Raw genomic sequence first — 24,608 nt, forward strand, 5'->3', positions numbered from 1 at the left:
AAAGTACAATGTCACAAATTTGTATAAATACAGTCACGCGAATTCGTGACATTACACCCCATCAAAATCAAATTTTTCATCAGAGGAATTTTACGATATACGTACTTATAATTCCTAACTCAGCCACACAAGCTTCACACTGTGGTGTGTATACTATCCTGCTACAGGAGAAAAGCACAGTCACCAATGAGCGAAAAAAAACTCGTATTTATGTTAATAAAAGCAAGTTTGAGGAAAAAACTCCATGACAACAGTGAAAAATCCTGTAGTCAGGTCAAACTGAGTGAAAAGTTCGCTACATTTACATTAACAACTAATTGTTATGTAGCGTGATGTATGTAATACACGGTGTAGTTGTGACAGGTGTAGTGCAACTGTACCTATGTGTAAAATGATATGATACAAATTAATAGTAAATGGAGACGACGAGGCAGAAGAGAAGAGGTGGCAGCATGCGGCAGAGACGATCAGCTGATCTGCAAGACAAAAATGCTACACCCACCAGCTGTACCTGCGAAGTCAGTCTAGGTGGAGCATCAAAAGCGTCAGTGCGACAAACAATTTTTATTAAATTACAATTTCTCTCTCTGCCTAGTAGTCAGTATATATGCTACAAAAAGTATGCCCTAGCCAAAAATTTTTAGTGACAACCAAAGTTTTGTACATTCGAGGTCGCCATTATTCTTTTATTGGATACATTATTAACCAGGAAACGTAGTCCCTGGACAGAATCTCAAAGGACCCTTGTAGTTTACTGGTTAAACCTACATTATTATTAGCCAGGAAATGTGGTCCCAGGACAGAATCTTAAAGGACCCTTATAGTTTACTCGTTAAACCTACATTATTATTAACCAGGAAACGTGGTCCCAGGACAGAATCTAAAAAGGACCCTTATAGTTTACTGGTTAAACCTACATTATTATTAACCAGGAAACGTGATCCCAGGACAGAATCTCAAAGGACCCTTATAGTTTACTGATTAAACCTAACTCTACACTTATGATTAATATTGGCAAGCTGAGAATCCCTACACAATCTCGGGCAGGCCACAGTTTAACACCCAAAGTGGGTGTGAACACTCATGTGGATAATGTACATTCTCTGGGAATCCTCAGAGAGGCCCACAGCTCGAGCCATCACAAGATAATTCAAACACAGCCTCGGATTGTCTCTATGGGGGTCTCGAACTTTCCCCTTAACCTACGGTTCATATGTATGTACAGCCCTTGGACATAATATGTCCTGTGGGGCTAACGGGCGAGACGTCAGGTCTGCACGCACATCACCACTGCCCTCTCATTCAACTGACTCAGATATTATGGGAGTCTATTCAAACGGCACAGGAAGGACACATCCCTGAGTTGTGGTAAGTTGACACACATTGCAGGAATGCACAAACCTATCTATTTCCGGTCCCATTCCTGGCCAGAAAAAGTCAGCACGGATATGGCCCTGAGTTTTCCTTTTGCCCATGTGACCTCCTGATGCTGAACAGTGACTCCATTCTAACACTGCTTGGCGAAACTTAGTGGGAATGACAAACTGCAGTCGAACCTCGCCCTGGGGTGTTTGTGACTCACAGTACAGCTGCCTTTGCTTACGAAGGAACTTGGCTTGACCTCCCCATGAACACTTGATCACTCTACCCTTTTGTTTCTTCTGCACGGCAGCAAGTGTCGGGTCAGACTGTTGTTCTTGGACAGCATCTTGACTACAAATCAGATCTTGCAGTGATGCAGTGGTCACCGGGGTGACACAGTTCGCAGCCTTGGCCATGGCTTTTCTTACTGCAGCCGAAGTCTGAGTAGCATCATCTATGGTGCAACTATATTTGGCACCTGATATGTTGCCTATAATAAGGTCAAACAGAGGTTCTGGCATGACAACTGCAACTGTTGTACCAGTGTAATATGGAGATGCCACCTAGATACGTGCCTCAGGGAACAATCTCACTGATCCATCAATAAGCTGAGCGTGGATCTGTCGACCTATGTATTCCTCAGGCCGAACTAGTCTCTGCCTGACAGAGCAACCTGAGGAACCATTGTCTCTCAGGACCTTTACAGGAACGCCTCCCACAAACCCTGGCTGAACAAGGAAGGCACTGTTACCTGTGGGAGGCCTGTGGAGGAAGCGGCCAGCCATTGATAAGGCTGCTGAATGAATGATGCGGCAAACATGGTGCCCTGAGAACTAGATACCTGAGGGGTCATACTCACCGTCTGGGCAGATGGAACATTGACCACCTGTGGTGGAGAGTTCACTGTCGCTGGGGGACTAGTAAACTGAGGAGAAGTACCTGTGCTGCTAGGGACAGCACCACCGTACTGCTGTTGAAGAATGAAGGCTGCGTTCACCTCCTGCCTCCTATACACTGGGGCTGGTGTTGAAAAGAATCGTCCCAACTTTTGATTGTGTGGCTGATACTGCTGCTGGTTAGGGTACTTGTTGTACCGCTTCCAAGTAGGTTTCTGCGTATTCTGCCCCTGGTCCTTTTTCTATGGTTCATTTGGACCTTGGCCATTATTCTGAGAACGGCCTTGATGCTGAGGTTCAGTCTGAGACGGTTCCCCAGATTTGTCAGCTTTCCTGTTCCAGGTGTGGTGCTTACGAGTTTGATACCCATACACAGTGAAGAATGCATCGGCCTTCTCCACCATTTGGCTGACATCCCTTACCTGGCAGATCTTAAGCTGAGCCATAAGCCCAGCAGCCACAACTTTTCTAGCTGCATGTGCAGCATAAGGTCAATTATCCCCTCTCGCATGGAGGGGTTTCATCTCTCTCCATCCACTCATCTAAGTAAGCAGTAAGTCAATCAAGAAACTGAACAGCAGTCTCCTTTTCTTGTAGACGCGCCCTCATAAACTGACTTCTAGAGTTGTCAACTGTGAGACCGTATGCTTTGATGAGTGCAGCCTTCATCATCTCATACGTTAGATTGTCTCCACGAATTCTGTGGAGAATATCGAGGGCAAAGCCCTCAAACATGCTAAGAAATTGGAGCCGCTTAGCTGCCTCATCCAGCTGTAACAGCTGTGCCATGTCTTCAAAAAGAGCTATGAATGGCTCGATTCGCTCGCCTTCCTTGTACGAAGGAAGCTTGAGGCGCGTGGTTGCCAGAACATGTGCAGGGAGAGTGCTCGTGGAGCTTGGGTTAGCTGCACTAGACGTGTCTGAAGCCAAGGAGTCTTGCTTGAGCTTCAGCATCTTAAGTTCATGTTTCTCATGTGCCTCGCCCTCAGCACGTTCGTGTTCTCATTCTCTCTCATTGTTCTCGTTCGTATTCACGTTCTCTCTCATGTTGTTCTCGCTCATGTTCACATTCTCTATTGTGTTGTTTGTATTGTTTTCGCTCGTGCTCACGTTCTTTCTCGCGTTCCTTGCGCTGTTCTCGCTCACGTTCGAGTTGAATTCTGTGCTCTTCACAAGCATCACTCTCACACTGCTGTTCATAACTAAACCATGAGAGCACATATTCTTTGATTTCTTGGGGATTGGTAAGCCCCATATCTTTGGCTTCCTGTACATATATATTAGTAGCCATAGCGCTAACTCAACTAAGGCTGAGTGGACTAAAGACTGAGTACTGACTGCTGTTCCGCAGAGAAATACTAATAATGAAAAGTAAAGAATATAGGCACAGGCTGGTGGTGACCAGTTTTATCTAGTTAAACTGATAAAGAAAATATGAAGAAAAAAAATGCAACTGACTGGGAAACCTATTAGGTATATTTAATAGAGATGAAACAATAACTACCAGTAAGATAGTGCCTATACTCTTTAAAGATAACAAATACCCAAGTGTAAGTGAGTGACTCTTATTTCGTTAATAACTTTAGAGCTAGAAGTTAATATCCTGGAATGAGGTCGCCAGATGTCACGGGGGGACGTGAATTTATAAATTAGAAATGCTTGATATTAGTTGAAAATAGAGACAAGGAACTGACTTCTGAAAATCGGCTTACTTCGCCGATTCTCTAAGGACGAGAATTTATAAACTTCCCTAACAGTACACAGCAGAGACTAATTACTCACGAGTGCTGTTTGTTAGTACTTTTAGCCTCTTGAGAAAGTGACTCCACCCCTGGCAATCAGTAACTAATACTAATAATAATGGACAGGTTCTTGCCGGTGCTTAACTCCTGGCTGGCACAACGGAATTAAGTTTGATACAAAAGAACTGGCCTAAGTACCAGTTATGGATAATGTAAAGAGTTTGTGCAAACTAGGAGCGGCAACTAAAGTAAGCTTAATGTGGAAAAATAAAACACGATTCTAATTACATTAAGCTCAAAGAAAAGAACTGTAATTTTATTGATTACTCGTACAATAAAATAAATTGCCTAAGTACCAGTTATGGATAATGTAAAGGGTTTGTGCAAACTAGGAGCGGCAACTAAAGTAAGCTTAATGTGGAGAAATAACTGGTACTTAGGCCAGTTCTTTTGTATCAAACATAATTCCGTTGTGCCAGCCAGGAGTTAAGCACCGGCAAGAACCTGTCCATTACTATTAGTATTAGCTACTGATTGTCAGGGGTGGAGTCCCCCCCTGTGGCGGGGAGGACACAATCTGGCCGCACTATGGGGTGGTACTACTACTCTGGGGCCAGGTTGTGTTAGGAAGAATATTGCCACCGTATTCCCTGCGTGTCGTAAAAGGCGACTAAAAGGGGCGGGGTGAGGGGACTAGGGACCCCCTCCTCTATCTTTTAGTTCCTAAAAAGAGACAGGCCAGAGAAAGGGTTGGGGGATGGAGTTATCCCCGTACCCTGAAGATTGGGTCTATGAACGTGCATGGATTTAGTACGATTGAGGCTAAAAGGGAGGAGATTGGGAGAATGTTTGTGAGAAGAAAGTTGGATGTGTTAGCTTTGAGTGAAACGAAGATGAAAGGGAAGGGTGAGTCTATGTTTGGAAGTGTGAATGGAAGATTGTCAGGTGTTGCAAGGAGGTGTCATCGAGACTGATGTGGGTGAAAGCGAAATTTGAACGTGAGTTGTGGGTGTTTGTGAGTGCATATGGGCCTGGTAGTGAAAGGGATGAAGAAGAGAGGGAGTCATTCTGGAATGATGTTGATGAGTGTCTGCAGAGTTTTGGAACGAATGTGAATGTGGTAATGATGGGAGATCTGAATGCTAGAGTGGGAAATGTAGCAGTTGAAGGTGTAGTTGGTATGCATGGTGTGCCTGGAAGAAATGAAAATGGGGAACGAATGATAGCGATGTGTGCTGAGCGAGAGATGGTGATTGGAAATACTTTGTTTGAGAAGAAAGATATCTATAAGTATACATGGGTGAGACAGGAGGGTAGAAGGGTTGTTGATAGAGCTTTGATGGACTATGTGGTTGTGTCTAGGAATGTAATACGAAGATTGTTGGATGTGAGAGTTCTGAGAGAGGAGGGTGGAGATATGTCTGACCACTACCTAGTGGAGGGAAAGTTAAGAGTAGGTATGAGATGGGTGAGAGCTAGGAGGGTTAGGTGTGGCAGGGAGGTTTTGAAAGTGAGTGAGCTGGATAAAAGAGAGAAAAATATAGAGTATCACGAGAAACTGAAAGATGAGTGGAACACAGTCAAAGATCGGGAAAATGGCAGTGTGGAGGAGGAATGGCAGTTGTTTAATAAGAGTGCTGTGATGGGGCATGCAGAAGAGGTGTGTGGTGTGAGACGTGTGGGTGGTGGTGTAAGAAAAGGAAATGAATGTTGGTGCAAGGAAGTAAGTATGGCTGTGGCTGAGAAGAGACGTGCATATGAAGTGTGGCTGCAGAGGAAGGATGAGTTGTCATATGAAAGGTATAAGGAAAAGAGGAACAGGGGGAGAAGGGCTGTGCGTGATGCTAAAGTGGCAGCAGATGAGAGGTGGGGTAGGCGGCTGACAGAGAATTTTCAACAGAACAAGAAAATGTTTTGGAAGGAGGTGAAAAGGGTGCGAAAGGGAGAGTCTGGGAAGGAAGAACGAGTAAAAGCAGAGGATGGAAGGATGTTAATTGAGATGGATGCAGTAAGGAAGAGGTGGGCAGAGTATTTTGAAAGATTGTTAAATGTAGAGGAGGAAAGGGTGGCTGAGACTGTGGTGGATGGAAGGGTGCAAGGAATAAATGTGTTGGGAGAGTTGAATGATTCTTTGATCACGAAGGAGGAAGTGGAGAAGGCAGTAAAGGAGATGAAAACAGGGAAAGCTGCAGGTATGGATGGGTGTGCTATGGAATGCCTGAAGGGTGGTGGAGTGACTACTGTTGACTGGTTAGTAAGATTGTCGAATGTGTGCTTTGTGAAAGGTATGGTCCCAATTGACTGGGCAAGTGCTTGTGTGGTCCCGTTGTATAAAGGCAAGGGGGATAAGTATGAATGTACTAGCTTTAGGGGTATAAGTCTGTTGAGCGTTTAGGTAAGGTGTATGGTAGAGTGTTAATTATGAGAGTTAGAGAGGGTACAGAGGGAGTGATTGGTGATGAGCAGTGTGGCTTTAGGAGAGGGAGGGGATGCGTGGATCAGGTGTTTGCTGTGAGACAAGTGTGTGAAAAGTATTTAGCGAAAGGCAAGGATGTGTTTTGGGCATTTATGGATTTAGAGAAAGCGTATGATAGAATTGATAGGGAGGCTTTGTGGACTGTTTTAAGATTGTATGGACTTCATGGTAGGTTATTAAAAGGGGTGAAAAGTTTTTATGTAAATAGTAGAGCGTGTGTAAGAGTGGGAAATGCTGTGAGTGATTGGTTTCCTGTGAGAGTGGGGCTGTGACAGGGATGTGTGATGTCGCCTTGGTTGTTTAATATTTACATGGATGGTGTTGTAAGGGAGGTGAATGCAAGAGTTTTAGGTGGAGGTCTGAGTCTGGTGAATGTTGATGGTGGAGAGTGGAATCTGAAACAGCTGCTGTTTGCAGATGATACTGCACTGGTGGCTGATTCAAAGGAGAGATTGAGACAGTTGGTAGAGGAGTTTGGAAGGGTGTGTGAAAGGAGGGAATTGAAAGTAAATGAGAATAAGAGTAAAGTGATGAAGTGTACGAGGTTGGTAGATGATAGGGGGATGAATATAGTTTTAAATGGCGAGTTGCTTGAGGAGGTAGAGTGTTTTAAATATCTAGGGTCACATGTTGCTGTGGATGGAAGAATAGATGCAGAAATGAAGTTTAGAATAAATGAAGTAGGAAAGGTGCTGGGAGGAATGAAAAAAGTGTTTAGATGTCGTTCATTTAGAATGGATGTAAAGAGAAGGCTGTATGAGGGTGTTGTGGTACCGACTGCGTTATATGGGGCTGAAACATGGAATATAGGTGTAGCAGAGAGGAAAAGTTTGAATGTAATGGAGATGAGATGTCTGAGGAGTATGTGTGGAGTGATGCGTATGGATCGAGAGCGAAATGATGTGAGAAGGAGAACTGGAGTTGTTCGGGAGATGGTTGGTAGAGTTGAGCAGAGGGTGTTGCGATGATTTGGACATATGGAGATAATGGATAATGAGCGATTGGTGAAAAAGATAACTAGATCTGATGTGAGAGGTGTAAGGCTGAGAGGAAGACCACGAATAGGATGGATAGACAGTGTGAAGAGAGCACTGGATGCGAGAGTAATGTCTGTTGAGCAAGGAAGAGTGGCTGTGCGTGACAGAAATAAATGGAGAGAAATTGTGAATGAATAAGTGATGACGCAGCCCTGAGGGGATATTCTCCCGCATTTGGTCTGATCAGCTAGTCAGTTCAGGTGCGGGTAAGGGGATGGGTCTGTTATGATGTGGCAGGGGCAAACCAGTTCTGCTGTCGGGCCCTGCTGCTGATGTCACTGATTGCATTGCGCAGTTGACCCCTGTGCGGTGTGGTGCGGTAAGGATTTGTCCGTTCTCCCCTTTGGGGCTAAGATGCGAATGAATGTGTTTGAATGGATGAGTAAATGGGGAGTGTGTCGTCCTGTCTCGGCTACCTCCCTTTCCTTGGGGGAAGCAGCCTAGGTATATAGATAGATAGACATTATATGAATCTCAAAATGAATTCAAAAGGGGAATTCACAGTCACTAGGGGACTCACGAATTCAAATAACAAAGAGAATACACTCACTCACTCATTCAGAAGTTAATCGAACTTAAGCCTAGAAAAACGAACAGAAATACTGGTAAGTGGAGGGGAGATGAGCGAAAGACTGGGCGCCCACGTGATGAACACCAAATGCTGCTATTCGCTGCAAGCCTGCTTCACCAGTTCACCGTCTAGGTGGAGATTCAGGAATTCGCTGTACAACAAAGGTGCTGCTCTATGCTGGGCACAAACGGTCCTATCCTTGAGGCGACTCAAAGCTGACTGAGTTCAAACTAGGGAGGGGTAAGAGAGATGACCGTACTTGCCAGTATGCGTGGCCTAACTTCAACGGTCAACGGAAAGAGGGCTAACGATATGTCACTCAGTGAAAGCATAATGTCGTGCATAAGAATGGTCACTTGTGAAACAGTGACAAATGTTCTGAAAACCATCCCGATCGAAGTGAATACGAGGACGGTTGAACTGAGTGATGCCCAGCGGGAATTCCACTAGAGTTCTGGTTTTCTCACCTAAGTACAATGTCATGAATTTGTATAAATGCACTCGCGGGAATTCGTGACAATATTGTATATACAGAGAGACCCGTATCCAATCGATTTCGTATTTTCTTCCCAGTGCTAAAAAGGCTTATAGCTTATAATGGAAGAGATGAAGAAATAAAAAGGGTATATGACAATCATGCCATACCAGAGGATCTGAAATTGAAAGGACGTGGAAGGGTAAGTGGAAGATGATGAGCTGGGAGAAGGAGAGAGTGATAAGGTTTAGGGAGTGGGATTCGGGCGTGGAGAGTTTATCAGGGCAGAAAGGAGCGAAATGAAAAAAGGATTGAGATTGGCTGGAGAGTGCTGGGGAATGGATCTTTGGGTGGTGAGGAAGTGAGAGAGTGGTAGGTGCAGGGAGCGGGATGCAGTGATGAATAGCAGGAAACTGGGAGTGAAGAAGGTTGGGAACGAGGAAGGGTTTGTTCACACACACACACACACACACACACACACACACACACACACACACACACACCAGGTGATGCACACGTTCGTTGTTCTCTGTCACTATCTATCTATAATTCATGTATATGTCAATTTATCTGTGTATCTGTCTGGCTCCCTATCTTTCTGTCTTTCTGTTTATCTGTCTATCTCTCGATCAGTGAATCTGTTTGTCTCTCTCAGTCTATCTGTTTACATAGCTGTCTGTATGTATCTGTCTAACTATATCTGTTTGTCAAAATTTTTCATGTCTATTTTTCTCTGTATCTATTGGCATCCCTTTTTATCAGTTCTGGAGATCTCTGTTAACCTATCCATCTTCCTAGCTTTCTGTCTGTCTATATATCAGTACATATATTCATGATTCATACACACACACACACGCCAGTTTATTCACATGTTCATTATTCTCTCTCACTCTCGCTCTGTATAAATCGATCGTTCTTTGTCTGGCTCTCTAATTGTCTATCCATCTGCCTATCTGTCCTTCATCATCACTGTCCACTTATCTGTCTTTCTCGAAATGTCTAGCTATCTGTCTGTCTGCGTAAATATCTGCCTATGTACAGTTGTGGACATATCAAACAGAAACACTTGGTCCACCAGCGAGGTGGTGTAGTGCTCTCCGCATCTGGTAACACTGACAGATATGGAACTTCACCAGGTTTCGTTTGATCGCTAGGACGAACCGAACGAGATTAGCATTGCCGCTGTGCACAGTTATTGATGCTAATATAATATTCAAGCAATGTTCCACCAGAAAATACACTGAAAATAGCATGTCATGATTATGGTAAGTTTTTAAAAATCTCACAATATACTCCCTCTATATAATGGCAGTTATGAATGACATGGATTTCGTGAGTGGTTTAGTTTCGATTCATGAACCATGAAACAGTTAAAAATTCATCATATGTCAGAGTTCTCGGCTTCCCGACAACTATCAATGAACAGGAAATTATCATGACTCTCATCATTCCTATCGTGAACTTGACATCAGTAGACCTCTGAAATGGAAGCAAGTTCACCACATACGGGTGTCGCCACAGGAGACGACAGGGTGGGGGTGGGGGACCTGGGAGAAAGGAGGAGGGAGATGGGTGAGGAAGGGGACAATGGTGGTCGAACTGGCGGCTAGAGGAGGGGCAATGGGATAGGGGACGGTGGACTTTGGTAAACGACAGGAGCTTCAGTAGGAGGGAAAAATTACAAAGTGATGACACGGCCAGCTCATTGTTTTTAAGAGAATATGGAATTTTACAGTCAGAACATGAAATGTTAAGTTTGCGTTGCCCTGTGTTGTAATTGACCGTCATGCCTTGTAAAAATTCACGACGCAGATTACACTGGGTGGCTCAGTGGCCCTGTATTATGAGTATGGTGACAATTTGTTAATGTGCAAATATATGACACGGCCCTACAGTTTGTCAGATGTTACAGCTGTTGTCATAATGGTTGGAAATTACTCTTGTAGTCTAATGCCCCGCCTCACGAGCAAGCAGTGACTGGCGGGCTGTGTCTGCACGGGGCAGAGTCTGTCCTGCACGAGTGTGATTTTGTCTGTGAGGATATAGGTGGTCTCTGAGTACGTAGTCGGCAATGGCCAACACAGTTCATACGAGAAAAATAGCACTGTATAGCACAATACTTGCTGGACTAGTGAAAAAAGAAAAGAAACCAGAGAGTGAAAAAACCGAGAAGTGTCTGTCGATTTCGCTCAACAACGGGCACAGACCTTCCATTGGTTTGCCCGTCAAACTTGCCAGAAATTGTCCGATGATGAACTTCTCTTTCGTGCCCCCTAGTCCCTGTCCGCTAGTGTAGACGGTCTTTACGCAGTATCATCATGGATGACGACTGATACTGCAAAGAGAATAGGGATAGGTCTATGATGATTTTTCCTTTATTACCAATAAAAATGACAATTATGATGATCTCTATGGTTCTCATTAATATCTTTATGGCACCGATGTAAAATAAAGGTGGATATACTTAACCCGTCACGTCCCGAGGTTTTCCGCACCTCCGACATCCTCCAGTCCCGAGGTATTTTCGAAAAAAAAATTTTTGGCTAAAACCTTCGCTTTTGGTGAGAAACATCGAAAATTCATAGAGAAATCGCTCACATGAGGTTTAAAATACTCAATCCAGGTAGGAGTTCCTCCTTACCTGACTGGGTTTTCTAACATGCTGGCACCAAAGAAAACGAGTTCTATGGGAGGGTAACTATTATATCCACTCATAAACGGTATTTATTTATTTACTTGGTACGAATTTATATGTAGTATGAGAGTATATTGGTTTTCAAGCAGTAATATAGGCATTATAAGCATTGTTTCACTCACTAACTAATCACCATTCATGACCTTTTTTTTCCCATATTACCTGATCATCATTTCTGACTATTTCTTCCTCTAATGCTATGTAAAGTTTGTCCTCCACATTGTCATCGATTGGGGAATCACTCTGGCCCTGAATGTCTTTATTGGCCAGGTCACTGGTAACAGGTGAATTGCCGAGACAATGGCGTGAGGGGGGGAGGGGGGAGGTTATGCGGTGCTAGGCATTGTCCCTGCTTGGCATCTTGTAGAAGAATAGTGGAAGGTGTCCCGTGTATACATACGAAAAATCACGCGCGAAAATTGAAAATTGTGCAAATTAGGGACCTTGCAATTGCACGACCTACTGGTACGTCGCCGGGACTGGCAAATGTAAATCGTTGCAACGTACCCATACGTCGATGGGACGGGGAGGGTTAACTGAGGTTTATGTTACAATTTTTAGCAGTTGATTTTACACTTTGCGAGTGGTTATTATTTATATTTAGGTTCATATTGAACAACTGTACTGTAGTATGAACCAAGCATTCCTTAACAAACTCTCGAGCCAATAATGGTGGAACAAGATTGCAATGTCTGCATTTATCCAGTGAGCATGTGCGTTTTACATCAACTATGCCATTAGTTACAGAAATGCGTGAATCACTCATGAAATTCGTATCATTTATAAAAATTATCATTATGTAGAGGAAGTAGGCTACTGTGAGACGTAATTTTAAAAACTTACCATAATCATGACATGCAATTATCATTATATTTTCTGGCGGATCATTGCTTAAATATTAAACTAGCATCAATAACTGCGCACAGCGGCAATACTAATCGCGTTCGGTTCGTCCTAGCAATCAAACGAAACCTGGTGAAGTTCCATATCTGTCAGTGTTACCAGATATACAGAGCACTACACCACACCTCGCTGGTGGAAGGGGTGTTTCTGTTTGATATGTCCGCAACTGTACCTATCTGTATGCATGTGAGACTGTCTGCGTATCTGTTGTTATGGACCGTGCAGGGAGATTTCTGACTCTCAGCCTCAAATCAAAGGCAATGACACTAACAAATAAACCTTTCTTTTACTTGCAAAATCTGTTCACCGCACATCACACAAATAGGTCCTTTATATAATAAACGGATGCACATCAAAACACTTCTTAATTACAGTCACTTACAATCCTGCTCAAACAAGATCAGTCAGATTCTTCAGCTAGTAGAGTACTAAATGGGAACAGTTGTATTACCTGGCTGTTATGTACTAGCTAAACACAAATTCTTAGCTTACAACCTGATGCCTTTGAGTATTTCTTACATCTATCACTAAACTAAGAGAGGGACTGAGAGGAAGGTGTAGTTGAGAGTGCAATGCTCTTCCACCTCTAGCCACTCTTCATATATCCCAATAGCCACGCACCTTTTTTCCTCCACTGACCTATCTGTTTCCAATAATTTCTTCAACAGGTTGGTCACACTAGGTTAATCAGCTGGGCTTGGTTGCCGCATTCTCTGGGGGTGGTCCTCATCCTTTGGATTCGGCTCTGCTTGCTTTCTTTCCTTGTAATTCGGTGCGGGTTGATCCTTTTCATCACTGATACACGGAGCTCTAAACTGGATTGTAGTCGGGCCAATACTGATGGTAGCTTGAGCCAGGGTCAACTGAGATAACACATCACACGGTCACTTCACACAGCCAGGCAGTGTCCAGTAAAACCTACGTTTCTGAAGAAAGAAGTTTACAAGGGGAAATTTCTGTACGTCTCACAAGGTTACGTCCTAGACAAACAGGGTGCTAAAAATTCCTTTGCCTCTTGACTTAGTGGATATCCAGAGCATACTCTTGGTGGAATAAAGTCCAGCAGATTAATTGTTGATTCTTATCTCAAAACTATGCTTAGAATTTTAGAGGGTAAGTGTTCTGTAGCCTATACACAACAGTAAACTTGAGTCGAAACCAAAATACACTGAGAAATGATGCAGGGCAAGTATGAGTGCAAGGAGCTCCTTTTCGATAGTGGAGTATTTTTCTGGAGAACATTAAACTTTTGGCCAAAGTAACAAAAAGGTAGTTCCACACCGTGATCATTAGCTTGTAACAGAACTGCATTGGCACCAACGCCACCAACATAAACAGCTGATTTAATAGGCTAACTGATATTTGAGGCTTGGAGCACAGGCTTACTTGACAGAAACACACTAACTTTTGAAAATGCCTCTTCATATTATTCCTTCTTCCTGCGGTTCACATATGACTCATTTCCTTAGCAACATCAGAGAAATTTCAGGCAGACCTCTAATAGTAACCCTCCATACCCAGCAATCTCTGGAATTTTCATTTGTTCTTGGGTTCCCTGAATTTAACAACTGCCTCAACTTTGCCACTGGATGGACTTACTTAACCCAAACCTACCGTATAGCCCAAGTACAGTACTAAGCCGAGGCCTTTGCAAAGTCACACTTCGCTAGGTTGATTACTAAGCTAGCAGATGACAGTCTCTGCAGCAAGGCATCTAACTGGATAGGCTATGATGTTCCTCCCAGGAGATATGGAGTATATCCAACTCATCACTGTGACACATCTCTTTACGTGTTTGTTACTAGAAAGTTTGTTTATAGCCTCCAGAATGTGGCCGGAACATTTTTCCTATTGTATTGCATGACTTTGCATTTGTATGTATGATTGCCTGCCATAAAGTAGGAAATTTTTTATGTCTCTTTCTGTTAGTGGGACTTGCCAATATCGCTTCATTAAATCAGTTTTCGTAATGAACTTTTCACAGCATATATAGCCGATGTTGTCCTTTACTCTACGAAATGGGTAAGTGTCAGTCTTATTGATGAAGTTGACCCTATGGTAATATATGTAAAAATGATAGAGCCCACCAGATTTTGTAACTAAAGTGACTGGGAAGCATCAATCACTTTGGCATGCCTCGATCAACCCCTGGTGCACATGTAGGTTAGCTCCTGCTGGATAATGAACATATTTTGCAGACTTGCACAGTAGTGGGCTGCTTCACAGAACAGGCGTCTCCAGCATCAACATCTTGCTATGTTGCATCCATCAGCCCCAGGGGTGTTTCTGAAAACATCACAATGCTTTCCTGGAAGGGCAGTCGGGGCAGCAAGTCGTTCACGTGTTTAGTGAAAGAGTTCATCAGCAAACATCATCCATGCCTCCTAGTTTTCTGTCTAACTGGCAGCCTAATTCAAAGTCAAGAGGCAGCCTGGCTCATCCACCATCTTGGGTGCTGAGGGAGCTCTGCATCCTCTCGCACTTGGCGCTCCTTCAGAATATTGACATGGCACAACTTTCATGTTTCCTCCGATCTGGGGTCCGAATAACATCGTTAACATCACCTGCCCTCTTCTCCAATACATGAGAGCCTGAGAAACTTGCCTGTAATGGATGTCCAGGAAGAGGGAGCAATACTAGCACCTTGTCTCTTGGGTGGAATACTTTGTTCCTACCCTGTTTGCTTTTATCATAGAGACTCTTTAACTTCCTTTCAGAGGTTTCCAAGTTTGCCTTCGCTACTTATAAACCTTTGGCTAGTCTTTCATTAAAATTTGAGACACTGGTTAGCATACTGACATGACAATCATCACTGACTTTAATTGACCTTTCACATGGTGACCAATATCAACTCAAATGGGGTGTAGCCTAAGAACACATCTGGGGTCCTTCTGGTTCCATTCAACAGCAAGGGAAGACTTTTTCCGAATCCTGTACAAGAATAACGTCAAATAACCTTTAACATTTGTTTGGGGATGAGATGGTATTTCTCCAGTGCTCTCTGACTCTGAAGTTGGTAGACGGAGGAAGTTATCTGGGAGGTCATCAACTTTTTCAGTGTTTGAATAATTTTGACATGATTTTGCAGCCCTGATCTGATTACATCTCTTTTGGAAGACCAACCTAGCAAAAAATTTATCATTTCACTCACTAGTGCTTAAGCTGAAATGTTTCTCAAAGAGATGTTCAACAAAGAATATGCTGGTGGCCTGATGAGGTTTTTAGCACAAGGCCAACAATATCTACAAGAATTCAAGCAAATGTGGCATCAAAGACAGGAAGGGGAACCAATGATGCTACAGGAATAGATTTGTTACTCTTACCAACCAGCTGGCACGTGAGGCATGGCCTACAATACTGTGAAGTGTCTTGGCAAATTCAAGGCAAGTAGAAATGTTGCCAGGTGTAAGACAGTGTCTTCCTAACCCAGAGTTTCTCAAACATTTTCACTTCTTTCCGAACTTGTGAAGATGTTAACATCCACGTGGTCCCCCTTCAATTTCCTCTCAAGCCCTTCACAAATGATGCTTACAACTATCAGTCAGAATGCATATTTTTTTATATATATCAGTGTGATGGATGACACTGTTTACTTTTTACTTTCAGTCAACCAACTGATTCGAGGTTGAGTCACTGATAGAGCATATCTCATATCTGGTGTCACGGGGTTTTTAAGAATTTAAAAATTGGATAAAGGTTATGTGTTTTGCTTGAAAATAGAGACAATGAATTGACGTGAAAATCAAGCAGAAAGTTTTACTTAATGCCGGCTACTTCGCCGATTCTCTGAGGACAAGAATTTATAAACTTTCTCAACAGTACACAACAGAGACTAATTACTCACACATGCTGTTTGTTAGTACTGTTAGCCTCTGGAGAAAGTGACTCCACCCCTGACAATCAATAACTAATGCTATTAATGATAAACAGGTTCTTGCCGGAGCATTAACTCCAGGCTGGCACAATGGATTCAAGCTTAGTATAAGAGGACTGGCCTTAGTACCAGTTATGAATAATACAAAACGTTTATGCGAACTAGGAGCGGCAAGTAAAATAAGCTTAATGTAGAGAAATAAAACACGAGTTCACATTACATTAAGCTCAAGAAAAAGAACTGTAAATTTATTAATTACAATGAAATAAATTTACATTACATGAGTCTCAAATGAATTCAAAATAAGGAGAACACACTCACTCACTCACTCAAAAGCTAAATTCTTAAGCCAAGGAAAAATGAAAGGAAATACTGGTTAGTAGAGTGGGCTAGGCAGAATGAACTGGGAGGTGGTACTAGGACGGAAGCTGCAATCACAAAACCTCTCACCGATTCACACTAGGTGGAGATTCAGGAACTCGCTGTGGCGGCGCTGCTCCTTCTTTCACAACGCTCTACTCCTGACTAAGTTCAAATTATGGAAGAGGGCGAGGGCTGGCCGCGTTTGGCTGAACGGTCAATGGAAGGAAAGTGAGCAACATACGGCTCACAATAAATCATTCAGCGAAGGCGCTAATGTCGGGCGCAAGGATGATCACTTATGAAACAGTGAAAAATGTTCTGAAAACACTCCCGATTGGGTGAATACGTGGATGGTTAAACTGAGCGATACACAATGAGAATTCCAGCAGAATTTGCGGTTTTCACTCTGAATAAAATGTTACGAACTTATAAACATGCTCGCGTCAATTCGTGACATTACGCCCCATCAAAATCATTTTTTTTTTCTTCAGAGAAAAAAAAATTTATATACATACATATAAATCCTAACTCAGTCACACAAGATTCACACTGTGGTGTGTGTACTACTCTGCTACAGGAGAAAATTACAGTCGCCCATGAGCGTAAAAACCTCATATTTACGTTAATAGAAGCAAGCTTGAGGAAAAAACTCTGAAACGACTGTGAAAAATCCTGTACTCAGGACAAACTGAGCGAAAGTTCGCTACATTTACATTAACAACTAATTATTATGTAGCGTGATGTATGTAATACACAGTGTAGGTGTGACAGTTGTGGTGTAACTGTGCCTACTTGTAAAATGATATAATACAAATTAATAGTAAAGAGATGATGAGGCAGAAGAGAAGAGGCGGCAGCATGCGGTAGGGACGATCATCTGATCTGCACGACAGTGCTGCACCCGCCAGCTGGACCTGCGAAAGGAATCAAGGTGGAGCATCAAAAGTGTCATTTCTTTCTCTCTCTCTGCATAGCAATCAGTACCTAAGTTTATTATTAACCAGGAAACATAGTCTTTGGATTTACAAATCTCTCAGGACACTGGTAGTTTACTGGTTAACCTAGCATTATTAACCAGGAAACGTTCCAGTTCTTGAATTGCTCAAATCTCTCAGAACGGGCAGTTTACTGGTTAACCTAACATTATTAACCAGGAAACGTGCCAGTTCTTGAATTGCTCAAATCTCTGAGAACGGGCAGTTTATTGGTTAACCTAACTCTACACTTACAATTAATGACAGGAAGCTGAGAATCGCTACACAATCTCGGGCAGGTCACATTTTAACACCCACCGTGGGTGTGAACACTCTTGTGGATAATGTGCATTCTCTGGAAATCCTCAGAGAGGCCCACAGCTCGAGACTTTCCACAAGGTAATTCATACACAGCCTCGGATTGTCCTTACAGGGGTCTCAAACTTCCCCTTAACCTATGGTATACATGTATATACAGGTCCTGGATGTAACGTGTCCTGTGGGACCAACAGGTGAGACGTCAGGTCTGCACCCACTTCACCACTGCCCTCTCTTTCAACTGCCTCAGAGATTTCGGGTGTGGTTTCAGACGGCACAGGAAGAACGTGTCCCTGATTGGTGTTACATGGACACATGTTGCAGGAACGTACAAAGCTATCTATTTCTCGTCCCATCCCTGGCCAGAAAAAGTCAGCACGGATATGGCCCTGGGTTTTCTTTTTGCCCATGTGACCTCCTGAAGCTGAACAATGACCCCATTCTAACACTGCTTGGCGGTACTTAGCAGGAACGATGAACTGCAGTCAAACCTCGCCCTGGGGTGTTCGTGATTCACGGTACAGCCGTCCTTGTTTACGAAGGAACTTGGCTTGACCTCCCCATGAATACTTTATCACTCTACTCTTTTGTTTCTTCCGCAAGGCAGCAAGTATCGGGTCAGAATGTTGTTCTTGGACAGCATCTTGACTACAAATCAGATCTTGCGGTGATGCAGTGGTCACTGGGGTGACACAATTTGGTGCCTCAGCCATGGCTCGTGTTACTGCAGCCGAAGTCTGAGTAGCGTCATCTATGGTGCAACTATACTTGGCACCTGGGATATTCCCTATGATAAGGTTAAACAAAGGTTCTGGCGTGACAACTGCAACTGTCGTACCAGTGTAAAATGGAGATGTCACCTGGATACGTGCCTCAGGGAACAATTTCACTGATCCTTCAATAAGGTTAGCTTGGATATGTCGACCTGTGTACTCCTCAAGCCGAACTAGACTCTGCCTGACAGAGCAACCTGAGGACCCATTGTCTCTCAGGACCTTCACAGGAATGCCTCCCACAAACCCTGGCTGAACAAAGAAGGCACTGTCACCTGTGGGAGGGCCTGTGGAGGAAGCAGCTAGCCACTGATGAGGCTGCTGAATAAATGATGTGGCAAACATGGTGCCCTGAGAACTAGATACTTGAGGGGTTGTACCCACTGTCTGGGGAGACGGAGCATTGGCCTCCTGAGGAGGTGTGTTCACTGTCGCTGAGGGACTAGTGAACTGTGTGGAAGTCCCCGTACTGCTAGGGACAACACCACCGTGCTGCTGCTGAGGAATGAAGGCTGCGTTCGCCTCCTGCTTCCGAGGGGCTGGGGCTGAAAAGGATAGTCCCGACGGTCGGTTGCATGGCTGATACTGCTGCTGGTCAGGGTACTTGTTGTACCGCATCCACTCAGGTTTCTGAGTGTTTTGCCCCTGGTCCTTCTTGTGTGGTTTTGGACCTTGGCCATTATTCTGAGAACGGCCTTGTTGCTGGGGTTCATTCTGAGATGGTTTCCCAGATTTGTCAGCTTTCCTGTTCCAGGTGTGCTGCTTACGAGTTTGATACCCGTATGCAGTGAAGAATGCATCAGCCTTGTTCGCCATTTGGCTGGCATCCCTAACCTGGCAGACCTTAAGCTGAGCCATAAGTTTGGCAGACCACAGTTTTTCTAGCTGCATGCGCAGCATAAGGTCGATTATCCCCTAGCGCGTGGAAGGAGTTTCATCTTTCTCCATCCACTCATCTAAGTAAGAAGTAAGCCGGTCAAGAAACTGAACGGCAGTCTCTTTTTCTTGTAAATGCACCCTCATAAACTGACTCTTGGTGTCGTCAACTGTGAGACCATACACTTTGACGAGCGCGGCCTTCATCATCTCATACGTGAGATTTTCTCCACGAATTCTGTGGAGAATATTGAGGGCAGGGCCCTCAAACAGGCTAAGAAACTGAAGCCGCTTAGCTGCCTCATCCAGCTGGTACAGCTGAGCCATGTCTTTGAAACGAGCTATGAATGGCTTGATTGGCTCACCTTGCTTGTATGGAGCAAGCTTGATGTGTGGGGTCACCAAAACGTGTGCAGGGAGAGCGGTCGTGGAGCTTGGGTTAGCTGCACCAGATGTGTCTGAAGCCAAGGAGTCTCACTTGAGCCTCAGCATCGCAAAATCATGTTTTTCACATGCCTCACGCTCTGCTCGTTCGTGTTCTTGCTCTCGCGCGTTCCTTGTGCTGTTCTGGCTCATATTCACGTTCTCTTTCGCGTTCCTCACGCTGAATTCGACGCTCTTCACGAGCATCATTCTCACGTTCTGCTCATAAATAAACCGAGACAGTACATACTCTTTAACCTCTTTGGGGTCGCTAAGCCCCATATCTTTAGCTTCCTGTACATAGACGTCGGTAGACATGATGCTAATTCAGTCTGAGTAAACTAAAGACCAAGTACTGACTGCTATTTTGCAGAAAAATGGCAATAATCAAGAGTAAAGAATATAGGCACAGGTTAGTGGTGACCAGTTTTATATGGTTAAACTGGTAAAGGAAGAAAATTAAACAAACAACTGACTATGAAAACTATTACGTAAAATTAATAGAACTGACTCAATAATCACCAGTAAAATAGTGCCTATAGACTTTAATGATAAATACCTAAGTATGAGTGAATGAGTATTATCTCACGAATAACTTTAGAGCTAGGAATTAATATCCTGGCGAGGTCGCCAGATGTCACGGGGTTTTTAAGAATGTAAAAATTGGATAAAGGTTATGTGTTTTGCTTGAAAATAGAGACAATGAATTGACTTGTGAAAATCAAGCAGAAAGTTTTACTGTATGCCGGTTTACTTCGCCGATTCTCTAAGGATGAGAATTTATAAACTTTCTCAACAGCACAAAGCAGAGACTTATTACTCACACATGCTGTTTGTTAGTACTGCTAGCCTCTGGAGAAAGTGACTCCATCCCTGACAATCAATAACTAATGCTATTAATGATAAACAGGTTCTTGCCAGTGCATTAACTCCAAGCTGGAACAATGGATTTAAGCTTAGTACAAGAGGACTGGCCTAAGTACCAGTTATGAATAATACAAAGCGTTTATGCAAAATAGGAGCGGCAAGTAAAATAAGCTTAACATGGAGAAATAAAACACGAGTTTACATTACATTAAGCTCAAGAAAAAGAACCGTAAATTTACTGATTACAATGAAATAAATTTCTGTTACATGAGTCTCAAATGAATTCAAAATAAGGAGAACACACTCACTCGCTCACTCAAAAGCTAAACTCTTAACCCCTAAAACGCGGCTGTGTACAGTCGTTTCCCCCCCGAGTGGCGGGGTTGTATCGCGGTCTGAGTACTTGTAGGAAAATATTCGCCAAAAATCAGAGATTAAACCTAGAACATTATACTTGGTATGGCAGATAGTACTTACATTCAGCTTTCTCCAGAGACAGGTGTTGAGCCTTCGTGGACTACCCAAGGACTTGTGGAGACTTGCAAAGTTGGGTAACCAAATCTTCACTTTCACACCTCCAGCAACCCGGTTTCCCCTCTACCACAGCCTCATTCTGTCACAGTAAACTTTATACTACAACGTAAAGGTAGTTAGGAATCCGTATTTGTACAATAAGCACTGAAAATAAGGCTAAAATCAATGGAGCGAACGGCCGACATGCACTGTGGCGGCGATCTTCCCGTCACTCAACAAACATTTCCATTTTCACAGCTAAAAACATGTATACTACATTATTTTCAATCATATTACTTCCCAAAAGATCACCACGGCGCGCTTTTTATTCTGCCTTACGTCCGCCACTTTATTCTCGTTCCTGTCGGCCGCTTGCACTGACTGGGAAGAGCTAGAACTCGCCATAATCTCACTTTGAAAGCCTGCAGTAACCTGACGCTAAACAGAGGCAAACCGTGAGAGAAAAAGCTAGTGTTACAACTGGGGAAACAAGCGTTTCCTAGTAGCATAAACTGCTTGTGAGAGGAGATCGCAGATTTACAGTTCTGAGCCCTCAGAGCGCTGCCATGTATCACAGCCAGGCTGGCCAGGCCGTGGTGGGGGGGGGACGGGGGGAAAACGCGATATTTGGCAAGAACTGAGGTCAGTAGTACAAAGGTAAAGTATGCTAGTTGTAGCTAGAGGGTGGTGGTACTGATAGACAATGCCAGCTGGAGCCTGCTTGCCCGCGGTTAATCAAAATGGACTAAAATTGCAAACGCGACGACCCGCCGTCCTGCCCTTGTGGCCGAGCGTCGCAAACGCGACGATCCACGTTCTAGGGGTTAAGCCTAGGAAAAATGAAAGGAAATACTGGTCAGTAGAGTGGGCTAGGCGGAATGAACTGGGCACTGGTATTAGGACGGACGCTGCAACCACAAAACCTCCTGCCGATTCACACTAGGTGGAGATTCAGGAACTCGCTGCGGCAGCGCTGTTCCTTCTCTCACAACACTCTACTCCTGATTAAGTTCAAATCATGGAAGAGGGCGAGGGCTGGCTGCATTTGGCTCAACGGTCAATGGAAGGAAAGTAAGCGACATACTGCTCACAATAAATCACTCAGCGAAGGCTCTAATGTCGTGCGCAAGGATGATCACTTATGAAACAGTGAAAAATTTTCCGAAAACACTCCTGATCGGGTGAATACGTGGATGGTTAAACTGAGCGATACACAATGAGAATTCCACTAGAATTCGCGGTTTTCACTCTGAATAAAATGTTACGAACTTATGAACACGCTCATGCCAATTCGTGACATCTGCGTCAACATCAAACAGGTTTCTGCTATTACTTTTTATGTGCAGAAGGATGGAGAAACCAGATTTACATAAATATGTTGTGAAAAATGGCTAGAAGACTCTAAGTGCATTTTCACAAACTCTTGGATATGAGTGATACATGGAGCACCAGACCAGAGTTAGAGATTTTCCTTCATAAAAATCTTTGGCAACAAAATCATTCTTGAGGTCATGGAATTCATCATGAACATCACCAGGAATGATACAAATATCTGGAGTTAGAGAAAGCATTCCTCACTAGTTTCCCTTCTTCCATTTTAAATTATGGGAAGTATCCTTTTAGCTCACTTTCCAAAGAGTTCAAGTGATGAATTATTTCACTGTTGAGTGATGGGTCAAGTAGGTAATCGTCTTCTTCCTCCTTGAATTGTGGGGAATATCCATTAAGCTCACTTTCCAAAGAATTCAAGTGCTGAATTATTTCACTTTTGAGTGATAGGTCAAGTAGGTGTTCGTCTCCAATCTCAAGAATAGTTGAAAGATTCATAGACATGACAACATTTTGTGCACTTGCTTCCCTTTGCAAGTTCTGGAGTTCAGCAAGAAATGCACACATTCTGTCCATGAGGTGAGATACATTTCTTTCCTTGTATTGTTACTTGTGATTCAGCCTGTTTAGCTGTTCAAAAATGTCGGCCAGGTATGCAAGACATGACTCCCACAACACATAGTAGAAGAGACTTAATAGATCATCCTTTCCTCTCATTTCCATGAAATGTTTAAGTTCTCTCTGACGCTCAGATACTCTGTTCAGAACATTGTCCTTGGACTGCCATCAAAATTTGAAGTAAAAGAAGAGCGATTCAGGTTCCGGTGCAAAACCATGGATCATACAATGAACCACTTTTGCATTCAGAGCTACTTCCTCGACATGGTTCTGGAGCCCTGATTTTGATCCTAGCATTGCCGGAGCCCCATTAGTTCTAACTCCACAACAATTATTTCAGGCTATTCTGTTAGCTTTTCCATCACATCTAAAGCTTTTGTGGCAGTTTCAAGCAGTATACAGAACAGAGATTCATCTTTGATCTCATGCAAGAATACATATCTGACAAACACGAGTAGCTGTGCACAAGAACTCTCATTCGTTGACTCATCCAACTGTGCTGCGAACATACTAGTTGGAGACAAATTAATCTCCTGTACTACTTGTTCCATGATATCAGCTGCCATTTCAATAATTCTCCGTGTCACTCTATCGTTTGAAAAGTAAATCTGCTGAATCTTATATGCATTTGACTCTTCAAGAACTAGCTTGACCATCTTTACAGCACACGGATTAATTAAAGTTTCACCAATCGTATGGGTCTTTTTCTTCTTCCTGTTTCAAGGAAAACCTAATATGATGCCTTGACTACGTTTCATTTCTGTTATGGGAAAGCACCACTCCCATCCAGTCTCTGTTTTCCCCAACTCTGTTCATGGCGGCAGAAGAAACTGGGGCCTTTCTCTGCATACTGAGCTTGGATTGTCATCAGATGATGCTTCAACTTACAAGGCCTCACAGAATCATTCCCCAGCATTTTGAAACAACACACACTGAGGTTTCTCAATGCCATCAGCGAGGATTGGTGTAAATCCATTCTTAACACTTTCACGTTTCAACCCCGTTCCCGCTCTCCCTCTCTCCTACCCTGCCACGCACTCGAGTTTTTCTCTATTCAAATCATTCCTTCAGGCCGAAATATTTGAATTAGCGAATATATTTTTATATCGTTAGAAAGATGAGACTCTGTAGAATAAGATGAAAGAAAAAGGAAAATGGTATTGCACAAAGTAAAATTGTTGTGACGAGTATAGTTTGAAAGAGCAGGTAAGAATGTTTATACCACATTTTTTTCTCTGGATTTGTTGGTCACATTTTCGAATTATCCCATGAATGAAAGTAGTATCACCGAACTGGAAATTCATTCAGGCTAATACCAGACCAAATTTCAGGACGCTAGGTGCAGTTCTTGATTTATGGTGAATATTTCTTTGTTTGGACGCGATTCCATATCCAAAGACCGCGGTAGTGTTAATGAATTAATCATTGTGTTTCTGCACTTCTTAGCAAAAGTAGCAGCCATCACAAATCTATATTTAAGAAAAAGCCTAACAGAGAGAAACAAACGAATGATAAAGTTTCAA

General features: G+C 43.3%; 1 protein-coding gene across 1 annotated transcript; it reads right to left on the reverse strand.

The window, feature by feature from the left end:
• Positions 1–23,426: 23,426 nt before the first annotated feature.
• On the reverse strand, positions 23,427–23,741 carry LOC145403702 (protein FAM200C-like). Its single transcript, XM_080275389.1, has one exon. The coding sequence runs from the start codon at positions 23,739–23,741 to the stop codon at positions 23,427–23,429; it is 315 nt and encodes a 104-aa protein (XP_080131515.1).
• Between the last annotated feature and the right edge of the window lie 867 nt (positions 23,742–24,608).

The sequence above is a fragment of the Coenobita brevimanus genome, chromosome 61, assembly GCF_032717465.1.
Source record: "Coenobita brevimanus isolate Jiangsu-jjx chromosome 61, ASM3271746v2, whole genome shotgun sequence".
In the NCBI taxonomy this organism is placed as follows: domain Eukaryota; kingdom Metazoa; phylum Arthropoda; class Malacostraca; order Decapoda; family Coenobitidae; genus Coenobita; species Coenobita brevimanus.

What these genes read in the sequence shown, in the direction of transcription:
- LOC145403702 (XM_080275389.1), bottom strand. Translation starts at nt 23,741, where the DNA reads ATGGTCAAGCTAGTTCTTGAAGAGTCAAATGCATATAAGATTCAGCAG.